At 41.1% G+C, this 22,413-nt stretch overlaps 1 protein-coding gene across 1 annotated transcript in view; it reads left to right on the top strand.

Annotated features, from left to right (window-relative positions):
- gfra4b (GDNF family receptor alpha 4b) overlaps positions 1–22,413 on the top strand; it is a 41,464-nt gene that overhangs the window by 11,466 nt on the left and 7,585 nt on the right. The window contains exons 2-6 of the mRNA XM_052075102.1: positions 18,062–18,337; positions 18,887–18,967; positions 19,370–19,715; positions 20,903–21,012; positions 21,609–21,743. Of these exons, the coding sequence (XP_051931062.1) occupies positions 18,062–18,337; positions 18,887–18,967; positions 19,370–19,715; positions 20,903–21,012; positions 21,609–21,743 (948 nt within the window). The remainder of the gene's footprint in view (positions 1–18,061; positions 18,338–18,886; positions 18,968–19,369; positions 19,716–20,902; positions 21,013–21,608; positions 21,744–22,413) is intronic.

Genomic DNA, 22,413 nt, shown 5'->3' with positions numbered 1-22,413 from the left:
TGTTCTTTGCTAAATTGATATTAATAACCACAATACAAATGGAGAAAGGGCACTGTCATTTAGTGTGAGCGTTGGAACTATTATTGATTATATACAGTACTGTCCCCCTCCAGCATGTATTAATTTAGGATGCCACTCATGCTCAGCAAATCTATTGAAAAGGATCCCCATTGACTGCGTGAAAAGCAATCGCTGTTTTTCAAAGCAGAATGTTCTGAACTCATGTTTCAATGCCAGTCTTGCACCCAGCCAAATAATGCCGCCAGGAGCCATAACCAGAGCGTGGATGTAGCTTTCCGTCGCTGCTGTCATGATGTTTTTCTTGAGATCACGAATTGGGGTCACAAGCATTAGGTGGCAACACATGGCATGCAACAGTGTATGTCTCCTTTGGCAGTTGCCCGAAGCTACCTTGGCTATCCTATTTATGATCTTATTTAAAATCCGTAGGGTTCTTGCTTTGAAAAAAAAGCTACTATTCTTGCGAGTTTCGAGTTGCAGCGTCAGAGCGACCGATATTCATCTCCTTTACCGTTCCCTTAGTGATTGTACATCCTGGCTTTTACTGCCTCGCCCTCTGCCGTCGCTCAGATTTCAATCTTCCATAAACATTAGCCGATTACACGGCCCCGCTATATGTCATCAGAGCTTTGTTACAAGTGTCGTGCAACGCAAGACCATTTCGTAAACAATCTTGAAAGCGACACAATACAAGCCGACCTCAACGCTTCCGGGCTGTACATCTGCCCGGCGATGGATGCGGCTGCCTTTTTTCATTGCACAGATTTCATGACAGGCAGGATGAATGAAGCCAGCAACAGTGCTATTTGATACGTGTCCATGTTGCATTATTAATGTTCTTTCATTAAAAAGTCATTGTGGCCTCAGACTATATTGAAGTTGCAGTGGTAGTTTCCATGCACAGACAAGTAAATACGACTGAGCCTCAGCCGAGATAACGCAATAGTTCCTTATCAGTGTTCCCAAGCCGGAACGTACACGAGGGCGACGCTTTTTCAACAGAAATTAATTTGCCGTCTCTTATGCCCAGTAGGATCTCTTTCTGTTAATCAAATCAGCGAAAGCCGTGTGTGGCCACAATCAAAAGGAATGTCTGGAAATGCCTGTTTGCATGAAATAAATTGAATTATTGTTGTGTTGTAGAAATGGGAAATGCAGGAAACGGCCGCATGGCCAGAAGCTCACAAACCCTGACAGGTCATTTGTCCTGCCTCAGTTCGATGTGATGGAACCTGACAGCAAAGAGAAACACCGCATCCTAACAATCAGGAGAGTTATCCATGGGGGTTCTACGATTTTATCATTCCTCTTAAAAACATTACATTGATTTGAGATTTGAGAGAGTCAGGCAATGACATGAACTTAGAGTAGGAGCTGGCTGAAAGGATGAACAGGTCATCCGGAAGGAATTGCACATCCTAATTGATCAGTCACATTTAATGAGGGTACAGATTGACTTCAAGAAGAGCCCTGACACATATTTACATAGCATATGAGTTTAATCCAAACAATGTTCTAGAAAAAAAATATCTCAGTATCTCACCCACTAGCACGTTGTGCTCAACGATACTGACTCACAATGAAGGAACAAAGTATTGCCCTTAAATTTTCCACCTTTGAAGGAGCATCAGTTCTGTAACTGCCTGTTTGTAATGGCAGTGTGCAGGGGGTGTCAAGTATAAATCCTGCTCAGTTGTGTTAAAAGGTGGTAAAAGCAGTTGGTGCTATTGGACAATTTTTGATAGACACCACATGTAGTTGATTGTTGTAAAAAAAAATAACTTCTTAAAATCGAACAAGGATTTTTTGTTTTCCCCCATAGAGGGTCACTTTTGGGAAAAGTGAAGAGTGCTGGGGCACTTTGACATTGTTCATCTTTTGTTTATTGATCACACTAAAACCAAACCAATGTAAGTTAAAACCAAAAATCTGCAAGTTTAATGTGCTCCATGAGCATGCTTGTTACTCAAAATAATCTTTTTCCTATTGAAATGAATGAAAATGGCATTCATTCAGTCCAATCTCAGAAAAAACAACAACATTTAAAAAATAATAATAAATAAAAATCGAACTTGAGGATTGTAACAAAAAAACCTGAATATAAAATAATAAAATAGCATTTAGAGAAACAGTAAATACAACCCATACATGATGAAAAAAGAGTTTCACTCCTAAATGACCCAGTTAGCGTCTGTGATATCAGTTGTTTTTCAGAGGATAAATAATATACCGTATGTCTTTGAGTATTGTTATGTTGTCTGTCTGTGTTGCTGCACCGTTTCTGTTTAATGTACATGCTCCTAATAGTTTATAACTACAGCAAAATCCATGCTAGTGCAGATGGTCTCTCTATGGTGTTTGGTACTGATTCAGTTTTTGGTAGTCTCCAGCATGTGGCAGATGTGTTGCGGTCTGTTCAGTTGCACTCCTGTTACCCATCAAGAGCAACGAACTATTTAAGTCTTCATCAGGCGTGTTTGACACCTGTGTTCTAGACGTTCCATATTTTGCTGCGTTTTTCTTGTTCCATTTTAATTATCCTCTTTTTTCTTCTAAATAGCCATTTACTTTGGAAAATTATTCTTGGTTGGTATTTGTCATGATTTGTTTCTCTTCTCTTTGTGAGACAAGCAATTTCCATTTGAATTTTCCTTGCCTTTTGCAAACGCTTTTTGTTTCTCTCGTTTTTTTTTCCTGGTGTGTTGACCAGCGTCATTATTTGCTTTGTCTTTCTTGCGTTTGTGAAGAAACTATTTTTGTACCATCATCCTATCCTTGTGTACGTTTGTGGGATCCACCCTAACAGGATAATTCCGTATCGTTACAGCACTGAGTGTAAGCAATAAGCTAAGTCATAACTTATGTCAGTTGCTTAAATTTATTTGTTTTATGTATAAATCCCAGATGAGAATGTCAATGGATAGCGTGAAGCCAGCACTTGGACATAAAAAAAAAAAGCTTATTCACTCTCTGCTGTTAAGTTTGTTTTCACCATTTTGTCACTAAACTTTTTCAAGAAGAAACATCAAAATCATCCAAATGAAAGATTGTATTGTGAAAAACACATAATGACATCAGTATTTGAACATTTCCCGGCACTAATTGTTTTTGGGAATATGCGATAAAGAACAAGTTGCAGTCCACAAATGTTCCCCGTGCCTGCCTTTTTACGCCACTGGCTGAAATTGACAATTAGCATTTGGTTCCTGCCACTGCCCCCCTCTAGGTTCAACTAGTCTAACCTGTATAACCTTGTAATGAGGAGATGATGGAAGCTTGACAGCGTGCCGCTTCATTCCCTCAGCATTCCGGGAAAGGAAATGTGCCATTACTGAGGCAGCAGACAAAAGAAGGAAAAAAAAAAAAGAGTGGCTGCAGGGCACCTGTCTGTGCGAGCTGCAGTGGATTTACAACATCTGCTTGATGGAGGGGGTAGGATGGCATCTCCGATCACCATGCCAAGATTAATGGCTGAGGTGCAGCCAGTGATGCAGTCGACAAATTGGCACTCGCTCAGCACCACTTTTGTATCTCAGTAAACTGTAATTATTAAAGCCACTTTTACACGGAGATACTTCCAAATTGCATCATTAGCTTGGCCTTTTACAGAGGACCCGGCAAGGGACGGACATTGCTGCAACACAATGACATCATATGTGTCTGTGTATATACGTGTACATACACACATATACATATATAGTTATTTTTCATCGCGTTAATCATATCACTTTCAACTCACCAGAGCAGGACATATGTGAATTATACATATAGTTCTGATATGGCTTGGGTATTCCAGTTTTGCTCATAAGCTCACATACCCGGGTGGAATTTACAAAATGTATACCATTCCTCATAGAAAACATGAGTGATGAGGCAAAATAAAATGATTTCATGCATTCAAATTAAACTCAGAGGCATTTCATAAGAGCACATTCAATAAATAAAACAAAGAAATAAAGAAATAAATGACACGGCCCACATTCAATCTCCAAAAATATTTCACTGATTCTGCAAGGGTCTATGAACTTATGAGCATAACTTTATATTTCGAAAATGTTTCGAAAACCTTGATTAGTCGCGCAATGGAGAAATTCCCAATTAACAGCAGCAAAGTTATGAAAGGAAGAAGTAGAACAACAAAATGTAGGAGCTGCTGTAAAGGCAGCCACTCTCGCGGCGCCATTTTGAAGTCAAAATAACAAAAATAACACAACACATAGGACACAGACAGTCGTGCAAACTTCAGCACTTTTCTGCATACACTTTGTTATCTGAAGCAGTTATAGATGAAATAGGAGAGGATCAAAGTGTCCTTTCACTAGTTGGTCAGAGACGTCATGCTGAAAATGTGCACACGTCTGCTCCAAGCTAAGTTTTGAAAGCAAACACGAAGCTGTAGCGTCCATTGATGAAAAGAGATTAGTTCACTTCTCCTGTCCCATGTAATCCACTTCAAACTTCAAGCCGCGACTCCCAGTTCCAAATCCGCATCTGCGCTTTCTTCTCATCGTCGGCTCCCCAAGCCATACATCCATCCAGCCGCAGACCGTTCAACAGCACCGATCTCTCCGCTGAACAAAGCGGGGCTGTGAAAAATGCTGCCCATTACAGGCGCAAGACACAAGCGCCCCGGGACTGTCCAGTAATGACAGATTACAATTGTCATGATACGGTTTAGGGACCAACAGGTGGCACTGTAGGGCTCCCCCGGCAGCTGCTCACCTGTTGGTCATTTAGTAATTAGTTGTATAAAAGGACTCCTGCCCGAACACTGGGTGTCGGTCATTGTTGCTTCTTGCTACTGTCATGTTTAGTTCATTGTTATGTTTTAGATTTAGTCATGGTTTTTGTTTGATACTTTGGACTTTGTGTGTTTTGGATTTATTTTCTTTGTTTTAAATACAATTCTTCAAATACACCCCGCTCCTCCCTCCTGCCTGCTTTTTGGGGTCCACCACCACCTAGCTACGTGACAACAACAAGAAGCCAGAATAGTGGTGGGTTGCCAACCGACGATTGTGAAAGGTGTCACCCCAGAATCGGCAAAACATTACATACAGCAGTGGTCACCAACATGGTGCCCGCGGGCACCAGGTAGCCCGTGAAGACCACTTGAGTAGCCCGCCAGTGCCTGGACATTGTGATTTGCTAGTAGAAATTATGATTTAAAAATGCAAACATTGGCAGTACTGTGAGACATTTCGAAACACGATCAAAGTCTGACAATTTAAATCATCAAGTATTAAAAATAACACATCCTCATATTATATTGAAGGTATTTTGGACAAATATGTTATTTCAGACGTGTATCAATTTGGTAGCCCTTCACACAATCGGTACACATGAAGTTGCTCTCACCCTCAAAAATGTTGGTGACACCTGACATACAGGCCATGTCCTGCCTCTCAGACTGTTTTGGTCGACAGGTGTAAGTGTGCACAACGTAAACTGGCGTGTCTTCATTTTTGTGCCAAGGCTCGTCTAATTTACTATGTTTGACGGACTGGCCTCCGTCTCGCGGGTCTGAGTTGGCGTAGATGATGTAACACAGTTTTTGTGGATTTGATCCTGGCACAGATAGACAGATTCTGCACTCTGCTGATGTGTGGTGGATGTCATCATATTCATTCAGAAACATGACATCAGCATGCATTGAACTTTTTTGAACTCGCACGAAACAGTGTTGTCCGATATCAGACACAGAAGCATGATAGACGGTAGAAGGTGATCTCTAAATTCCCACTTCGCAGGAGCCAACTTGACATCATCCACAAGTGGAGATCTAGCAATTCCTTATAAATGTACTTTGTATTTCTGCCATCTTAACTGTGTGCCTCTTCTGCCCTTCGACTGGCAGGGAATCAAGTCAGCTTTGTTCACTCGCACAGCAGCGGACAAGGCCCTTTCTTATCGCTTCCGTCCACAAAAATACCGAAAGAAATAGAACTTTACCCATTGGCACAATTAAAATGCATTTTGCGCAAGACGTGGCTGGATGAAAATTGGTGTGTAAAAAGGGTTACAGGAACCCAGTGGAAAGCATGTACAGTGAAGCATCAATCAACGCTGGGATGCTTTCTACGCCCAGCCGCTACACGCAGATGAAAATCTGCAATATAGAGTGACCATTAAAACACATACACATGCAAACATGCACACACGTACTTTAAAGACATTTAAATGCATTAACATACTTATTAAGTGGCACAATCATGCATCCATCCATTTTCCGATTGCTTTATCTTCACAAGGGTCGCGACGGGTGCTGGAGCCTATCCCAGCCGTCTTCGGGCAGTAGGCGGGGGACACCCTGAACCGGTTGGCAGCCAATCGCAGGTGGCACAATTAATATACCGTAAAAACCCATAAATAGCAATCCCTATAAGCCACAGATTTCTGCACCATACAATCATTATGGATTTCTATGACAAACTGTTCCACAAACTATTTAGCTGGGGAACACTACATGTCTAACTTTTGTGGGTTTTATCTGTTTTTAGAACAATATTTCTTTGTGCTGCATCTACAAACTTATGTGAACAGTAACTTTCTTTGACAGCACAATACTTCTCGATTCTCATTAAAGGCCACAGTGGCAAGAATTTGGCCTCATTTGCTCATGGAAGCCTTTGGCTCTGTCATCACCCTGTAGATACCAGTTGCATCCCTCTCGGAGCGCTTATTGAGGCCCTCAGAGCACTTATTAAGGCCCTAATTAATTGGACAAAGAGAATGCCACGAAGGATTCGACAGTGTGTGAGTGATCTATGTGAAACCAGAGCAGCATTGCTCCACACGTGCCCCCTTGACATTAATCGCCACACATTAGAGCTGCACACTCCGTAGGGACTTGGAACAAATCATTCGATGAGCTACAAAGGAATATATTATATTCATTTTGACAGGCACCTACAAGTTCCGAATGTCCAAACTCTCACCATCATCATTTTAAATTTTACTTATTTATTTATGACCAATTATAATGCCTAAGGGGAAATTCAATTTATACTGTACTGTAGAGAACCTGATCACAGACACATGCATGCAAAGAGATACTGCCTGAATGCAAACAGCAGTGATGCATCACTTGAGCGATCTCTCTCTCTCTCTCTCTCTCTCTCTCTCTCTCTCTCTCTCTCTCTCTCTCTCTCTCTCTCTCTCTCTCTCTCTCTCTCTCTCTCTCTCTCTCTCTCTCTCTCTCTCTCTCTCTCTCTCTCTCTCTCTCTCTCTCTCTCTCTCTCTCTCTCTCTCTCTCTCTCTCTCTCTCTCTCTCTCTCCTCTCTCTCTCTCTCTCTCTCTCTCTCTCTCTCTCTCTCTCTCTCTCTCTCTCTCTCTCTCTCTCTCTCTCTCTCTCTCTCTCTCTCTCTCTCTCTCTCTCTCTCTCTCTCTCTCTCTCTCTCTATATATATATATATATATATATATATATATCCATCCATTTTCCGATCCGCTTTATCCTCACAAGGGTTGCGGAGCATATCTCAGCTGTCTTCGGGCAGTAGGCGTTGGATACCCTGAGCCGGTTGCCAGCCAATCGCAGGGCACACATAGACGAACAACCATCCGTAGTCACACTCACACCTAAGGACAAATTTGAGTACAGTATTCAATCAGCCTGCCATGCATGGTTTTGGAATGTAGGGAGGAAACTGGAGTACCTGGAGAAAACCCACATGCTCACGGGGAGAACATACAAACTTCACACGGGGAGGCCAGAGACGGAATTGAACCATATATATATATATATATATATATATATATATATATATATATATATATATATATATTTAAAACACAACACATTTTCTTTTTTTTAAATAGAGAACAACTAGACTGGAAATCGAATCCCAGCTACAACTGTGATTGTGCCAATTCACAACCATTTGTAGTCATTGTCCTTATTATCAAAGAATCCTCCACTTCTTATGGAAAATGGACATCTGATGCTGAGAATTTTATTGATTGTTTCCTTATTGTTTGGTGTCAAATCCTATGAAACAGTTTCTCAAACACTGCTCAATATGAGTCACAGAAGATCAAAATCTAGATGATTTGTGCACAGAAAGATGGTCAACACCGACTTTCCCTCCCATTCTTTTTCTCTTTCGACACTCATTGAGAGTCTGTTATGCTCCGACCCAAAAGTCGCTTTATCAAAATGACCTCCTCAAGATTAGTACGAAAAATTCCCATTAGAAGTGAGACATTTACATTTGAAAGCATTGAGGTGTTGTTTTCATTTTGACGATTTGGGATCACGAACTGATTTACCTATCTAGCGGCCAGATGTAGTGGACTTTGGCGGCCGTTTTTTGCTGTCCAACCTACTGCTTGGGTATGTGCCTCAGTAGTTCTGTCCACATCTTTCAAGAGAAAGGGGAGAAACAGCTGTTTGGGTTCTGAAAAAACAACATATGTTACTGTTGCGGCAAACTTAAGGTCACCAAAACGCTGATCTTGCTTGACACGAATGATTGTAAAGCCGGCGTAGCATGGAGGAGTAGGGGAGCTTGCAACTTTATATTCGGTCCCCATGACTCAAACCAATGTTGACATTCCTTCACTGTGTTGAATGTAATTGATGAACTGAAACAATTACAGTGTTGGGAATATTTGCTCAAAAACATCACATTGTAACTTTCTCAGATGAATGCCCACTTAGGCCATTTGGCACATACAATGCTTAGTTCTTATGTGTTCAGCTGGTTAAGTTCCTTCTGACTTTTTACGTGACGATTTTAAAAAAAGTGACACAAATCCACATTTTATGATTTGTTAAAGTCATAACTTGCCTATTTGATGTTCCCTGGTTACAAGTTCTCCTCTTGGTGTTTCTGTTTTGAAAGAAAACCATCCTCAGCTAATTACAGCTTTTTGTGGTATTTCTGTACCGCTCGATGATGTGACAAAATGATGCCAAAGAGCCAAAATAAGGAAGTATTAATTTGAGTCAAGGAAGTAAAGTGTAGAGACAAAGCTCTGCCGCTAACAGTGAAATCTGGGAGCAATTAAAGTCTCCCCATGCAGAAAGGTTATTAATTGCCTGTAGCTGCAACTACTTAAATAATAGTAGATAAACAATTGAATAAAGAACACTGCATATGCCTTTGAGAATTGTTATACTGTCTGTGTACATGTGTTGCTATGCCATCTGTGTTCAAGTATATATGTTGCTTAAAGTGACACCGCGACTCGTTAGCCTGTCTAATATTAAGCTCACTGTCTTTCGCCAAACAAAGTGTTGTTAGTGGAAGTTACATTGAGTCCTCCATGCCTATGTGCTTTTTCTAAATGTTTGTAATCACCCGTAAGACATTTATTTGTGTACTGTACTACGAACCTTAAAGTTTTATTTGTAGGCCGGTAAGGTCTGAGAATGAGATCTCAGTGTCCCTCGCATATTTTGGGTCGAGTGAAAGCCGCTGACAGTCAGTAAAGTTCCATTTCAAGTTTCACATAATGCTAGTGAACTTTCATTGTTTCGCTGTTGTCAAGTTTGAGCGACAAGGCTACCGTAATCACATGTATTGATATTAAGAGCAAAGCAGAAATCCGTGAACAGACTGTACAGGGATACGTTGTCACATGCACAAGCTGCTTTTGGGTAACTTGAGAGTCAAAGGAAACTTTCAGTGTGATTGTCATACATAATGGTAATGTAACACGCTGTATAATTATGGCAGTTCACCCGGATAATAGTGCAATTGAAGTGTATTGTTACAGAGGAAGTTATACAGTCTGCTCCACTCCATTTACTCCTTTCAAAATCTCACTTTTCATCTTGTTCTTCAGCCTAAAAGATCAATTTACATTGAAAAGACATGTGACGAGTCTGCGCAGTGCCCATGGAGCCATGTTGCAGCCCTTCATGAGCCGCCTGTCATGTTAATCCCTGGTTGCCACCTTGTCTGCACCGCAATTCAGTTTCATTCAATGAGAGACCAGTAAAAGTTGAAAACGGTTTCAACTATAAGTGGGGAGTTTTAGCCAATAAGTTATTCCTCTCTAGCGCCCACACATTTCCCGCTCTCCCAAAATGTTAACATTAACGAGACCATCTGTGATCGAAAAGAAACTTCTCTAAAGCATATCACTTAACATTTCACCTTGTGTAGGATCCGTTGATGTGATGTACTTCCAAATGAGCTCGCGTTTTGCATTTCATTTATGTAACCCATTGTGGTCAGCATATTCCGAGACAGTTTTTTAGATCTGCCAAGTAGCAAGAAAAAAATGTGCGACTCTCCCAAAGGCTCATTTATCTACTTATTTTATATTTACTGTGTTATTAGGACTGTCAAGGATAGTCGGGTAGTTTCCTGTGAAAAAAGGGGGGAAAAAGCCATATTTAAAAGAGCCTGCATTTGAGAGGACTCACAACATCCTTGGTCTGCAAGCGCTGAGGTTGAAAAGCTGCTGATTTTGAGGTACAGTGGAATGATTCAGTTTTCATACAGATTTTTTCGATCTAAATTATGCCTTTAATTTTATACATCTACTTATGATTTGTAACAAAACAATGCCACTTGGCTATTCATTTACAATTGATGCGTGTTCAGCCCAAATATTTTTTTGTTGTGTTTGAAGTGTTCAACTTCAAGCAAGGCATATATCTACAATACATTTTTTTACTTACAATTCAAAGTAATAACACTCCCGGTGTACAAAGGCAACATGTGGCACACAATCTGTCAAAATCCCGGCCTTCAAAATAAAAGCATGCATTCTAATCCCACAGTTTCACTACGCTTTCTTGGGATACATTGTGGCCTATCTCACAGTGGCACTGATTAATCAACTGCCACAGGAACATATAGGGTGTGGCGTCAATGGACGCTCCGTCTTCTTGTTTGCTTTCAAACTTAGCTTGTAGAAGATGTGCACACATTTTCAGCATGACGTCTTTGATCCACTGGTGAAAGGACACTTTGATTCGCTCCTCCTTCATATATAACTGCCACAAATAAAGTGTACGAAGAAAAAGTGGTTAAGATTGCATGACTGGGTCTTATGTGTTGTGTTGTATTATTTTGTCATTTTATGTTAACTGTGGTATTGCTGGCGGCACGGGTACCCGCAACGGCTCCTTTCTCTCCTGTGGTTGAGGACAAAGACATTTCATCTGTGCTGTCTATATGTTGCACATGGAGCACATTTGACAATAAAGTTAACACGACTTGAAACTGGCAATGGCAAGAGAACCGAAACGTGCTTACAAGGTTGGGGAGGGATGGCGCAATAAACTAGAGAAAGAACTTCAATAAAGTAATTAACATCTACAGACCCGGTTTCCTCCCACATTCCAAAAAACATGCATGGCAGGCTGATTGAACACTCTAAATTGTCCCTAGGTGTGAGTGTGAGTGCGAATGGTTGTTTGTTTCTGTGTGCCCTGCGATTGGCTATTCAGGGTGTCCCCTGCCTACTGCCCGAAGACAGCTGGGATAGGCTCCAGCACCCACCGCGACCCTAGTGAGGATCAAGCGGCTCGGAAGATGAATGAATGAATGAATGAATGAAAGATCCAGACGGAAGATTGCTCAACTGACAAACAAACAAAAAAAAGCCAGCAGCCTCAGTCTATCACTTAGGTAGACCCAACACAGCAGACGCTATCAAGGACATGTGAATACTATTCTTTACACATTTAATTGCACGCTCTTTAGTTTGTAAGGTGTAGGCAGGGATTACATTTAGATTTTATATGCACGTGTAAATGGTTTAAAAAATTCCCTTCTTTATAAATCTCGTTTAATCTTAAAAATGCAGTACTATATTTTTCAATACCAATTACTTGTTAAAGTTGTGTGCCTTTGTACAATAATGGGATCAGTTGCAATACGTATGTGTGAACGATAAAAGTAAATTTGTCTTAAGAAAATCTAAAGAGCTTCATGAAATGTTTTGTAAAAGATCTGTTGATTAAATGTCACCAACATTTTCCTAATGTTCTTGTGCTTCTTTAGACCAAAACAAAGGAAAGACATGATTTGGTTATTTATAGCAGAGTATGGTATAACTTTAATGGTCCGGCCCACTTTTCATCGACTGAGGCCGTATGTGGCCCACAATGTGAGATGAGTTTGACACCCCTGCCTTAAAATGTTTTAGGAAAGACTTTCAGGTGCCCTTCCTCATTGTTTATAGTCATCCACTATGAGAACCAAATCCTTATAGGTCCGAAGCACTCGTTAAATGCTTGATAGAATTTGCTTGTGTAGCGGTGAACAGGCTTTTTTCCACTTGAGGGCTCATGCTCTTTTAGATCTCCATGTCAAGTCGTGTTCTCAGAGTGACCTCTTGTCTCAGGCTTTAAAATAAAGACCAGCAAAGGAGCACCAATAAACAATGTAACTGAGCTACCGTGCCCAACCCACCATCCCCCATAATTAACTCTTATGCTCTGGAGTCTAGGCACGCTGACCCACATTTCCAATTTTACTCTTTCATTGAACACTTGCTCCCAAATGTCCAGCACTGTGGATGAGCGATGGCAATGATTAAACATCACTGAGACACAAAATCAAAGTGAGGTATAAAGCCAAGGCATTCTCAAGCAGGCCATGAAAGGCATTTAAATAACATCAGTGTTATCACATGGCCACTTCTGTGCGCATCTGGTTCCATAAAATTGGAAAACAAAGCAAATGCTTGCGGATTTACGGCGCCATAATAAAGCACACAATGGATTTTGCCATGTTCTTCATGGTGAAGCAGGCTCAATTATGTAATGTAATTCATGTAGCATCTCATTGTGTTTGGTGGATTGCATGGCAGCCGCCAGCAGATTTCAACGTCAAAACGCATGCTGGGAGCTTGTAAGTCCAAGATGGAGATTTTGTTATTGAGTATTCGTAAATGTAATGTTTCCCCACCTGCTTTTTCTTGGCGTTTGAGTGGCAGACACAGCTGGTGGCACGACTGCGTCTCTTTAGCACAGCAATCCTGCACAATTCATGATGCATCAGAGTGGAAAGGTAGTTCTACACTTGTATACTGAACCCAGCGAAGCGGGATATTAATTAGGACTGACCTTGTGCATTAGTGTAGGTTAGTAATAAACCAGGATGTATTCCGACTCTCGTACAAATTCGATTATGTCACCACCATTGGAACTTTTGTTGTCAATTGCCCAAGCCGGAAAATATTTGACATATAATTGTAAAAGTACCAGTCAGTCGTTTTTTTTCCAGCTGATTAATTAGATTAATATAACAATTGACAGATTAATTGACGATTAAAACTCACAGTTAATTGTGGCCCAATTAGTCTTTTTAACGCAAATTAGCCGTCCAGGAAGTTGAACCATATTTTATACTGACATTCACCCCAATCAACACTATACAAGCAAGTTGATGTGAAATGACGGGCACAGACAAGTTTGAGAGATACGTGACGAGTGACATGTATGTGAGTATGCAAATGCATACGGGTTCGTGGTTGGCTATAAGGGAGAAGAAGCAAGCTAGCTGGAGTAAAATGTGTATGCCACTTTTTGAAATAAAACTCTTTTGTTTTTGACATATTTTACATCGGGGTTTGTTTTTGCAGGGGGGTAGAAAATAAAACATGGAAGAATGTTCATGGCTCTATGGCTAAATAATGACGGTTGTGAGCTTTTGTACTTGAACTCGTCAAGTGAAGCCTGTGCACCGTAGTTTCCAAGTGGCTGGCATGTCTGTCTGCCAGTTCTGAGATTCTGGGTTTGAAGCTCACCTCTAGCCTCCAGCATACCTGCAGCCTTAATGAGGATAAGCGGTGTAGAAATCAATGGACTGGAGCTTTGAAGACCAACTCATCCAAAAATGCGAATTTGAGTGTGAATGGTTGCATGCCGATACACGGATAGAAAAATTAATTTTATATAGGGCAAAGAAGGTAATATTTTTAAGGAGACTAAATTGGGACAAACCTCATTTTAGGCTATCATTGGCTTTTGGTCATTCAAAGCACTGAAGGCAGAAAGCTGTCTTGGAATAATTGTTGCCCATGCTTGAAAGATATGCCCTCTATTGCACAGCCTTGTACAGCTGGCGATTTTGTGGGAAAACTGAAATTCAAATACACTGATTAAAAATCATGATGACTTGAGTGCTGACTAGAAGCCTGGCAGAATAAGGTATTGCTGTTTGGATTTTATTTATTTTTTTACAGTTCTCTCTGTTCCAACCAGCTGTGTGCTTGTGTGTACATTTGGACATTTGATAAGCTCCCACAAGCTTGTGTCTGCCATTCCGTGGAGGCTTCTTGTCTCCTCGGAACCGCAGGCGGCACAGCAACGAATCAGCTCTCCATTAAGCATCAGAGTGGCTTTATGCGTCTCTGCTCCTTCATCATACAATGTCTGTGCGACTGTGCATCATCATCTACAGGGAAAGACACGACCGTAATGTACAAGGAGACATCGTCCGACCAATTTTGCAGGGAGAAAATGGTCTACCATTACTTACTGTCTGTCTGTAGCGTTCAATCAAAATAATATATGCAGATACTCTTTATTTGGCTCAAATTTCCCCGTGTGCGTCAGCACGTCGTTAAAAAGTTTAAAACTTATTTCTGCTTGCCAACGATGTTAGCCTCAGGTGCTTCAGAAAGCCCAAATGAGACAGACTTTTCAAGCAATCAATTTTCTGTGTTTACTATCCCAGTTCAGGTAAAATTCGATGATCTTCGATTTTGTTCCGAGTTTGCATAAGTAATGAACATTCAATGCGACAACGTATCAACGCATAGCTAATTTGACACGCTGATACGGACAGAATCTCCTGTGACTGACGGCGCACTGATCTGGATGAGACACTTTTTTGTGGGGTCTTTGCGTTGATTGTCACAATTGTATTATTTAAAAATAAAAAGTGAGCTTCTGGCAAATAAAAAAGATGAGTTTGAAGGGCGATTCAGTCACCATTTGATAAGCCAAACTGATTGGCAACAAGTTACCATTGTCCAGCATTTTCTTGGGCTCTGTGTTCAATTCAGTTTAATGTTTTAGATTTGTCTTTTTTATTTATCAGTATATTTGTGCTCTTTGAAAAGGTAATTAAGGTTAAACACTGTGGGGTTTTTTCTCTGTTTTTTTAAGGAAATTTAAGAATCAATGTGTGAATGCTTTTAACCTTCGTTCACGTGTGCCATGGACAAAGCCCCGATCCAAGTATGGGCAAGAAGCTCAACCTTGGTGTCATTGGACCTAAGTGAAAAAAAAACATTGGAAAATGCTTGACCTTGTTGGCCATAATTCCAAAATCTTTGCTTGGCACTATTCACCACTAAAAGAATAGGACACTGTCACAAAACACTTCTGCAAACACATTATATCAGTTCTAGATCTGTTGTTTTCGGTTCATTTTCTCTCTCTCTCTAGTTCAATTTCATTGTGAACATTAAACTGTTGGTCACTGTAATGGTGGAAAATATTTAGAAAGGATTATTGTTGGTCTCACATTTTAATATCCTTTATATACTATATATCTACTATTTCCATAATTTTTATATCCTCTGGCATGTCACAATCAATTCACATTCAGGCCCTCTTTAACTTGGGTCGGAGTCTGCATTATTTCTTTCAGTGTGTACACTGCTAGTGATTCTTCCATTTATTAGAAATCAAAACCCGACTGCATGTGTATCCTGCTCGAGTTTCTCCTATTAGAGATCTAAACTCGACTGCATGGTATGAAGGATCGGTGCTGTTAAATAATGAAAATTGTTGGACAGATATCAAGCCAAACTGCAGCTTGAAAAAAGTGTTTTGCATTTTAAGCACATTGTGCTTCAAGTGTGACTGTGACTCTTTTCAGTACTTTGAAGCTAAATGAGTCGGCTTTTTTCCACGCTGGTTCTTGAATGCAGCATGTGTTTGAAGTGTGAGCCAAGTGACAGCATTTCACTTTGAATAGTTGCTGTCTCAAAATCAATCTGCGCGTTCTTTGATGTCAGAAATAGCTCGCTTTGTGCTCTCAAAATCAAATATTTTACAATGTTCAAATATATATTAGCTTTTATTTCTTTATTTATTTGCTATTTTGGTCTGACTTTAATGTTTGACATTAATGCCCAGGTCTTTTAAAGATGACATGATGGCAATGGAGAAGGTTCACAAAGGGGACTCGTCAGGTCATGCCTTTTCACAAAATGGGACACTTTATATTTATTACTTAAGGAAGTGACTTTGTTACGCGAACTAATTGAGAGTTGAAACTCTATTGTATTAACACTTTTGAAATCCTGAAAACCAAACACAAATAAAACATTCCACCTTTTGCTCACAAGTGACAAGCATATGCAGCTAGCGACAAGCGCGAGAAGCTAGCATTGCAGTCTAAATCTTCACCCTGTGTTCCTTATCAAAAAGCACAAACAGATGGACTCAAATGCACAACACCAGCCACATGAAATTCAAATTCAAGTCATTTGTTTACAAATAGCTACTCACTGAGGGTTGTTCGTCTTTTTTTTTATGTGTAGGTTTTTTTTCCTGTTTTTATGGTGTTGGCTGAATTGAGGTACAGCTACTTGCATTATATGCCGATGACATGTATAATGATAGTTTCCATCACATGGGGACCTGGAAAATCCACACCCTCAGAACTGAAAGGCAGATACATTGATGGATCAACAGTACGTCGTCATTGCAAGGCATGGTGTGCGGGCTAACTTTTCCAAGTGTGAACCTCTGTACAGAATCACTTGTCGGTCAAGTAGCTTTATGGTGTGGAGGCCAGGATACTCCCGTTCATCCACACATAAAATCCATTTTCAAGTCTTAGCGCAGGAGCGATGCCTCCTCTTCGGTCAGCCTCATTACATTTCATTTTCCATTTTATCTTTCCTACAGTGGACCATTTAGTCAATGTGCACGGGTAACTGATCGGCTAATCCGCCTGTGATTTATGTGACAGGGAAAGTGAGGACTTAACTGAGCTTTGAAACGCATTGATTGCTGACATGGTTAATTGGCTAAAGCCGTGGCTACATCAAGATGAGCTTATTGGAAATGTCAATTCAACTTACCCATTTGCATTCATAATGGATGGTGACTATTCCGACTTGTGTGCCACGCAGCAGAAACTGTCATGCGTAGCTGTGGAGAAAAGGGCTGGTAAACACTCACACAGACACACACACACACACACACTCACACACTCACGCACACGCTCACACTGTTGTCTATTATAAAGGTTATTTGCTGACATCTATTGAAGAGCACATGAGTGCCTTACACTGACCTAAATGACGCTGTCAAGACCTGCAATGAGTTGGAGAATTGTGTCCCATAATTATCTGCAGTGCATAAAAGTGAAGAGGTTTTATTGAGGCAGATGTGTCAGACTTCCGATGAGAGGTCATGCGTTGTACTATGACCCGGAAAACTCAGAAAACTAACAGAAGCTACTTAGCTCTTCTTAGAATCATTGTGGAAACATGCATAGAGACGCGAGAACAAAGGACGGGAGTGTCTTAAAGTTGACAACTTCCCTGAAATTAAAATGAGTGTGTTAAAAACAAATGGACAAACTATGGGCTAGTGAAGTCAACTTGAATACCGTAGTGTATTTAGTTGTAACCCGAATAGGAGCCGGTGTGTTACTCAAGTCAGGAGAATGGAAACATGCAGTCCATCAGAAAGGATCAATGTGTTTTTAATTCATTATAAAAAATGTTTTTAATTAATTCCCCCCCAAAAATCTCATTTTAATAGTAATTCACATCTAGTAGGTTAAATGAACACTCTAAATTGTCCCGAGGTGACGATAGTGACTTTGAATGGTTGTCTACGTGTACCCCGCCAACAGGTAATGTAATTTAATTACGTTAAAGATCAAGTAATCAGAAGAGTAGCTGTTACTTTTTCAAGGCACTTGTACAAAACTGTTGTATTTTAATGTTGGTGATAGGATTGTGGTACTTGGAAAGCGAAGCATTCTTTTTTTTTTTTTTTTTTCCGAAGTTACTTGGCAAAAAACGTTTGAGAACCACTGCTCTGATAAGCTCACAGGTCAACGTTGACCCATGTCATTGTTCTACTTCCCTCCCACAGCTCTGCTGGCAGTTGTATTGGCTGGCAGCGACTGCTTGATGGCCGGAGACATGTGTTCAAGCGATGATACCTGCAGCCCGCGCCTGCGCACACTGCGTCAATGTGTGGCAGGCAACGGCAGCATGAAGCTGGGCCCTGGAGCCAGGAGTCAGTGTGCCAATGCGGTGTCTGCCCTGCTCTCCAGTCCTTTGCACGGCTGCCAATGTAAACGGGGCATGAAGAAGGAGAAGAACTGTCTGAGTATCTACTGGAGCCTTCACCAGTCCATCATTCACGGTTAGTGGTTGATGGATATTCTGCATAGTTTTGAAATGTGGATTCAAATCCTCAAGCCGCTCAACTGCGTACGTGCTCACCACAATACTGCCCACAGTATTGTGGTGTTTATTCTTTATTATTATTATTTTTTAAGTTCAACTTTGCTCTGCGTTTCGACAGTAGCCCTTTTAAATGCCAGAGTATCAATTGGCTATTAGAATCCCCTGAATTAATCATGTAATGAGACATTAATACTGAATATTCAGGTGGCTAGAAAAAAAACAGGAATAAATTACCCTGTTAATGGCTGTTCAATTGCAGCCACTCTACTTTAACATCCCGGCAGAGTTGGTGCACCTTATCATCCACCTGGGTATGCTAGTAGACAGTGAAATCATTATGACACTTTATAGTGGAAAATGTTTATAGTTTCGGAATACCTGTTCTACAATGACAAATTATAGTTACCCCGAAAAAAAGTGGAGACGTCCGTTATTGTGATCATGTGCGATCAATTAGACAGTCTGCAGCAAAATTACAGCTTCAAACCGCCTCTTCCTCCCTCAGGACTCAACTTGGTGGAGAGTTATCCTTATGAGACTGTGCAGTGGGATTATGACTACGTCCGTTTGGCCTCGATCACAGCAGGCAAGTCTGCTGACCTTCATTAACGTTCATGTTTTTACTTTTGTACCCTTTGTGGTATGCTTGGATTTTCCCTGGCAGCTGGCTCGGGGCAAAGACAAGCCCGTTTTGTGCTGAGGACAGCTATGCTATTTATCTGAGCAACATTCCGGCATCTAAAATGATATCATTGTCACACAGTGTTCCTGCAATACAACCCATGAATGGAAATGTGGTCTTACTGCCGAGGTCGCAAAATGTAATCACAGCGTTGACTTTACCTTTCAGAATTACATGCACATTTTTGTGAGTCATGAGAGTTGAGCGTTGAGATCTTCAAATAGCATTGTAAATGCACTACAGACAAACTTTATTTACAAAGCATCAGCAGAAAAACTGTGATCGTTTCTTTCCTTCTTTCCATAGACTCTGATGTTGGAATGGTACCTGTAAACCGTTGCTTGGATGCAGCAAAGGCTTGTAACGTGGACGACTTGTGTCAGAAACTGCGCACAGAATATGTTTCGGCCTGCATCAAACCCACTGGCAAATCTGGCCTGTGCAACCGGGTCAAATGCAACAAGGCCCTGCGCAGGTTCTTTGACCGTGTCCCAGCCGACCACACGCATGAGCTGATATTTTGCCCCTGCAAAGACACGGCCTGCGCGGAACGTCGTAGGCAGACCATCGTTCCCAGCTGCTCTTATGAAAGCGTGGAAAAGCCCAGCTGCCTTATGCAGAGAAGGATCTGCGAGGCTGACTACGTATGCAAGTAAGGGCAGGTTTATTGTCCAATGACTTCCACTAAATGTCTTGCTGCAAAAACTTTGTTCCTGGTTGCCCACACCCAACTCCAGATCGAGGGCAAAACTTTAGTGCTGCATGACAAATGGCATAAGGCGCAGGATCTGGGAAATCAGTGGTTCAGCCAAACAGGAGAACCTTTCAAGTGACACCTGTCTAATTAACCTCAGAGATGGCTGAGGCACAAGCAAGAATCAAATTGGGCACCTGTGTGGGACATGAGCTCATCTGAAAGCTGAATCTGAAAACTATGCCAAATGTCCTGGTTCTTCGGTGTTGTGGTCTGTATACAGTTGTGTATTTTTATTTTTAGACCCAATAGATCCATTTGAATTCTGTGCCATCTGTAGTGTAGTCAAAGAGGTGAACAAAACAAACAAACAAACAAACAAACAAACAAACAAACGGGACTGGAGACCATTTCCCTACACCCTGACTTTAGTTGCACCTCAGAGTTCAGTGACAAATTTATCAGTAGTTTGATGTGAATTACAGCCGGCAAACTCCAGAAGGTTGGAACATGTTTTTCAACACAATAAAAACCCATTTCAAAACTGGTTTGAGGGCACAACTCAACCGAGTTTTTTGTTGTCTGTGCGACCTCTGACGTCCCCAAGAAAAACCCTTGGGACAGGTGATATGTGTGCTCAACCTCAAGAAATGGGTGAAACATTTGGAAGGTTGAAATGGCAAATGATGTCCAATGTAGATTTTGTCCGATTCGGCTTTCAGGCTTTTTGAAAACAAATAAACAGTCAACCAAATGAGCCATTGTCTTACCCCCAAGCATTACGCACCCTCCATCATTGCTTCCAACAGCCCTGAGAGCCCCTTGGACAAGCACATTAAATATTGAACACGAATAAAAAGCCAGATGGATCAGAGTTATCGCTCATTGCAATCTCTGGTCTCGGTCATTATTTTTCCATGCCTCCATTACACTCGACGGGTTTTACTAATGATTCCAGGTTGAGGGGTTTGCTGGTGAAATATATTTGTCTTGTTTGTCACTCTCACATTTTAGCTCAACGCGCTCTGCCTTTACCGTGCTAGCTGATAGATATTTCTTTTGGAATGTGGTTGAGACATGTTAAATCAACAGAATACAAGAATCGAACATGTTGTTGCTCAGCAGACCCTTTCCTTCTTCCGTAGGTCTCGTCTGGCACAGTTTCAGTACGACTGTGAACCCTCTGAAGTGTCTGCCAGTGGTTGCAAGCAAAGAAACTATGGTGCCTGCCTCCTCGCCTACACAGGACTCATAGGTAAGTGCATACAAGAAGCTTACCATGGAGTTGGAGGAACAGATGGAGGGATGCAAAGGCTGTATAAACACAGCGTTGAAGGCGACATATGTTGCGTGAGAGGACAACGAGGTAGAATTGTGCAACTACGGGGAGGCGAGAGCTACGTCTGCAACAGAAGTACATGAGTGTTAAAAAATAATTAAAAAAATCACACAAGCTCCGAACAACATCATGACAGATGCGCTTATTGAATTCAACGAGGCTCTTTGTTTTTGGAACATCCCATAAAGGAAAGCAATAGCCATGCGTTTTCCACACATTGCGGGGAAAGAGCAAGAATAACTTGATGCGCTTGCTGCCCCAGAGCACAAACACACACTTGGCTTGCATTTACTGAAGCACTCAAAATTCCACCTCCACTGTGCTGCTGCACCAGAAAAATTTAGAATGGTGCAACCTGAAAGTGAGAAAGCTGAAGTACAATGCTGTATCGTCAGCACGAGGTGGGTGTTGCGGAGAGATTTAAAAAAAAAGAAAAAAAAAAGAAAAACTGTACAAAGGCCTATGAATACCGTAAGTAAACCAGGCTGACACCTGGCGTGGTTTCTCCACAGGAAGCCCGATCACACCAAACTATATTGACAACGGCACTTCCAGTGTGGCACCTTGGTGCTCTTGCTCGGCCAGTGGCAACCAGAGGCAGGAATGCCAAGACTTTCTGGACTACTTCACTGACAACATCTGTCTCCGTGAGTGGAACTTTGTGCATAATTCACTGTTGTTTTGGGATACAGGTTTTGAAGAGAGGCTTCCAGACCTCTCAGGTCATCTGGGACAGTTCTATCGTGGGCTACCTCAACCTCAGCCAAGCAAAGTGAAACAGCATTTAGTTATGAGGTTCTTCACCTGTGAAACAAACTCCCCTAATACGTGCACTCCAGTCAAACTCACTGCTTATTTACCGCTTATTTACAGTAAATCGCGGCTGAAAACATTCTTGTCGTCAGCAGCATTCTCATGAATCTATCCTTTATTATATCGCAATTGCACCGTATCTTTTGATTCATTTAGACTGAGATGCCTGGTTTTAAACATTTAATTCCAAATATTTTAGATGATTCTATAATAATCTTTACGATATCTTCAGACAATTTTTTTAACCTTTCCAAAATGCTTTTACAATTTATATGTAAATTTAAGCACTGTAAATTTTCTTGTACATGAATTGTGATAAACAAATAAACTTGCCCAGTTAATCTCAGCGGAGGTGCTCTGACGTCGCCTCGAAAAGGGTCTTGGTAGAAGTGACCAGCATGCTAATTGGCATGGATTTTTCTTTGGTCAACAGTGGGTGGCGGAGATAAAATCTCTCCTGAAATTTAAAATATGACATTGACTCAATAAAGTGAGTTAACCCTT

This window comes from Hippocampus zosterae, chromosome 1 (genome assembly GCF_025434085.1).
Source record: "Hippocampus zosterae strain Florida chromosome 1, ASM2543408v3, whole genome shotgun sequence".
In the NCBI taxonomy this organism is placed as follows: Eukaryota; Metazoa; Chordata; class Actinopteri; order Syngnathiformes; family Syngnathidae; genus Hippocampus; species Hippocampus zosterae.
This window is presented reverse-complemented; position numbering and strand designations above follow the sequence as displayed.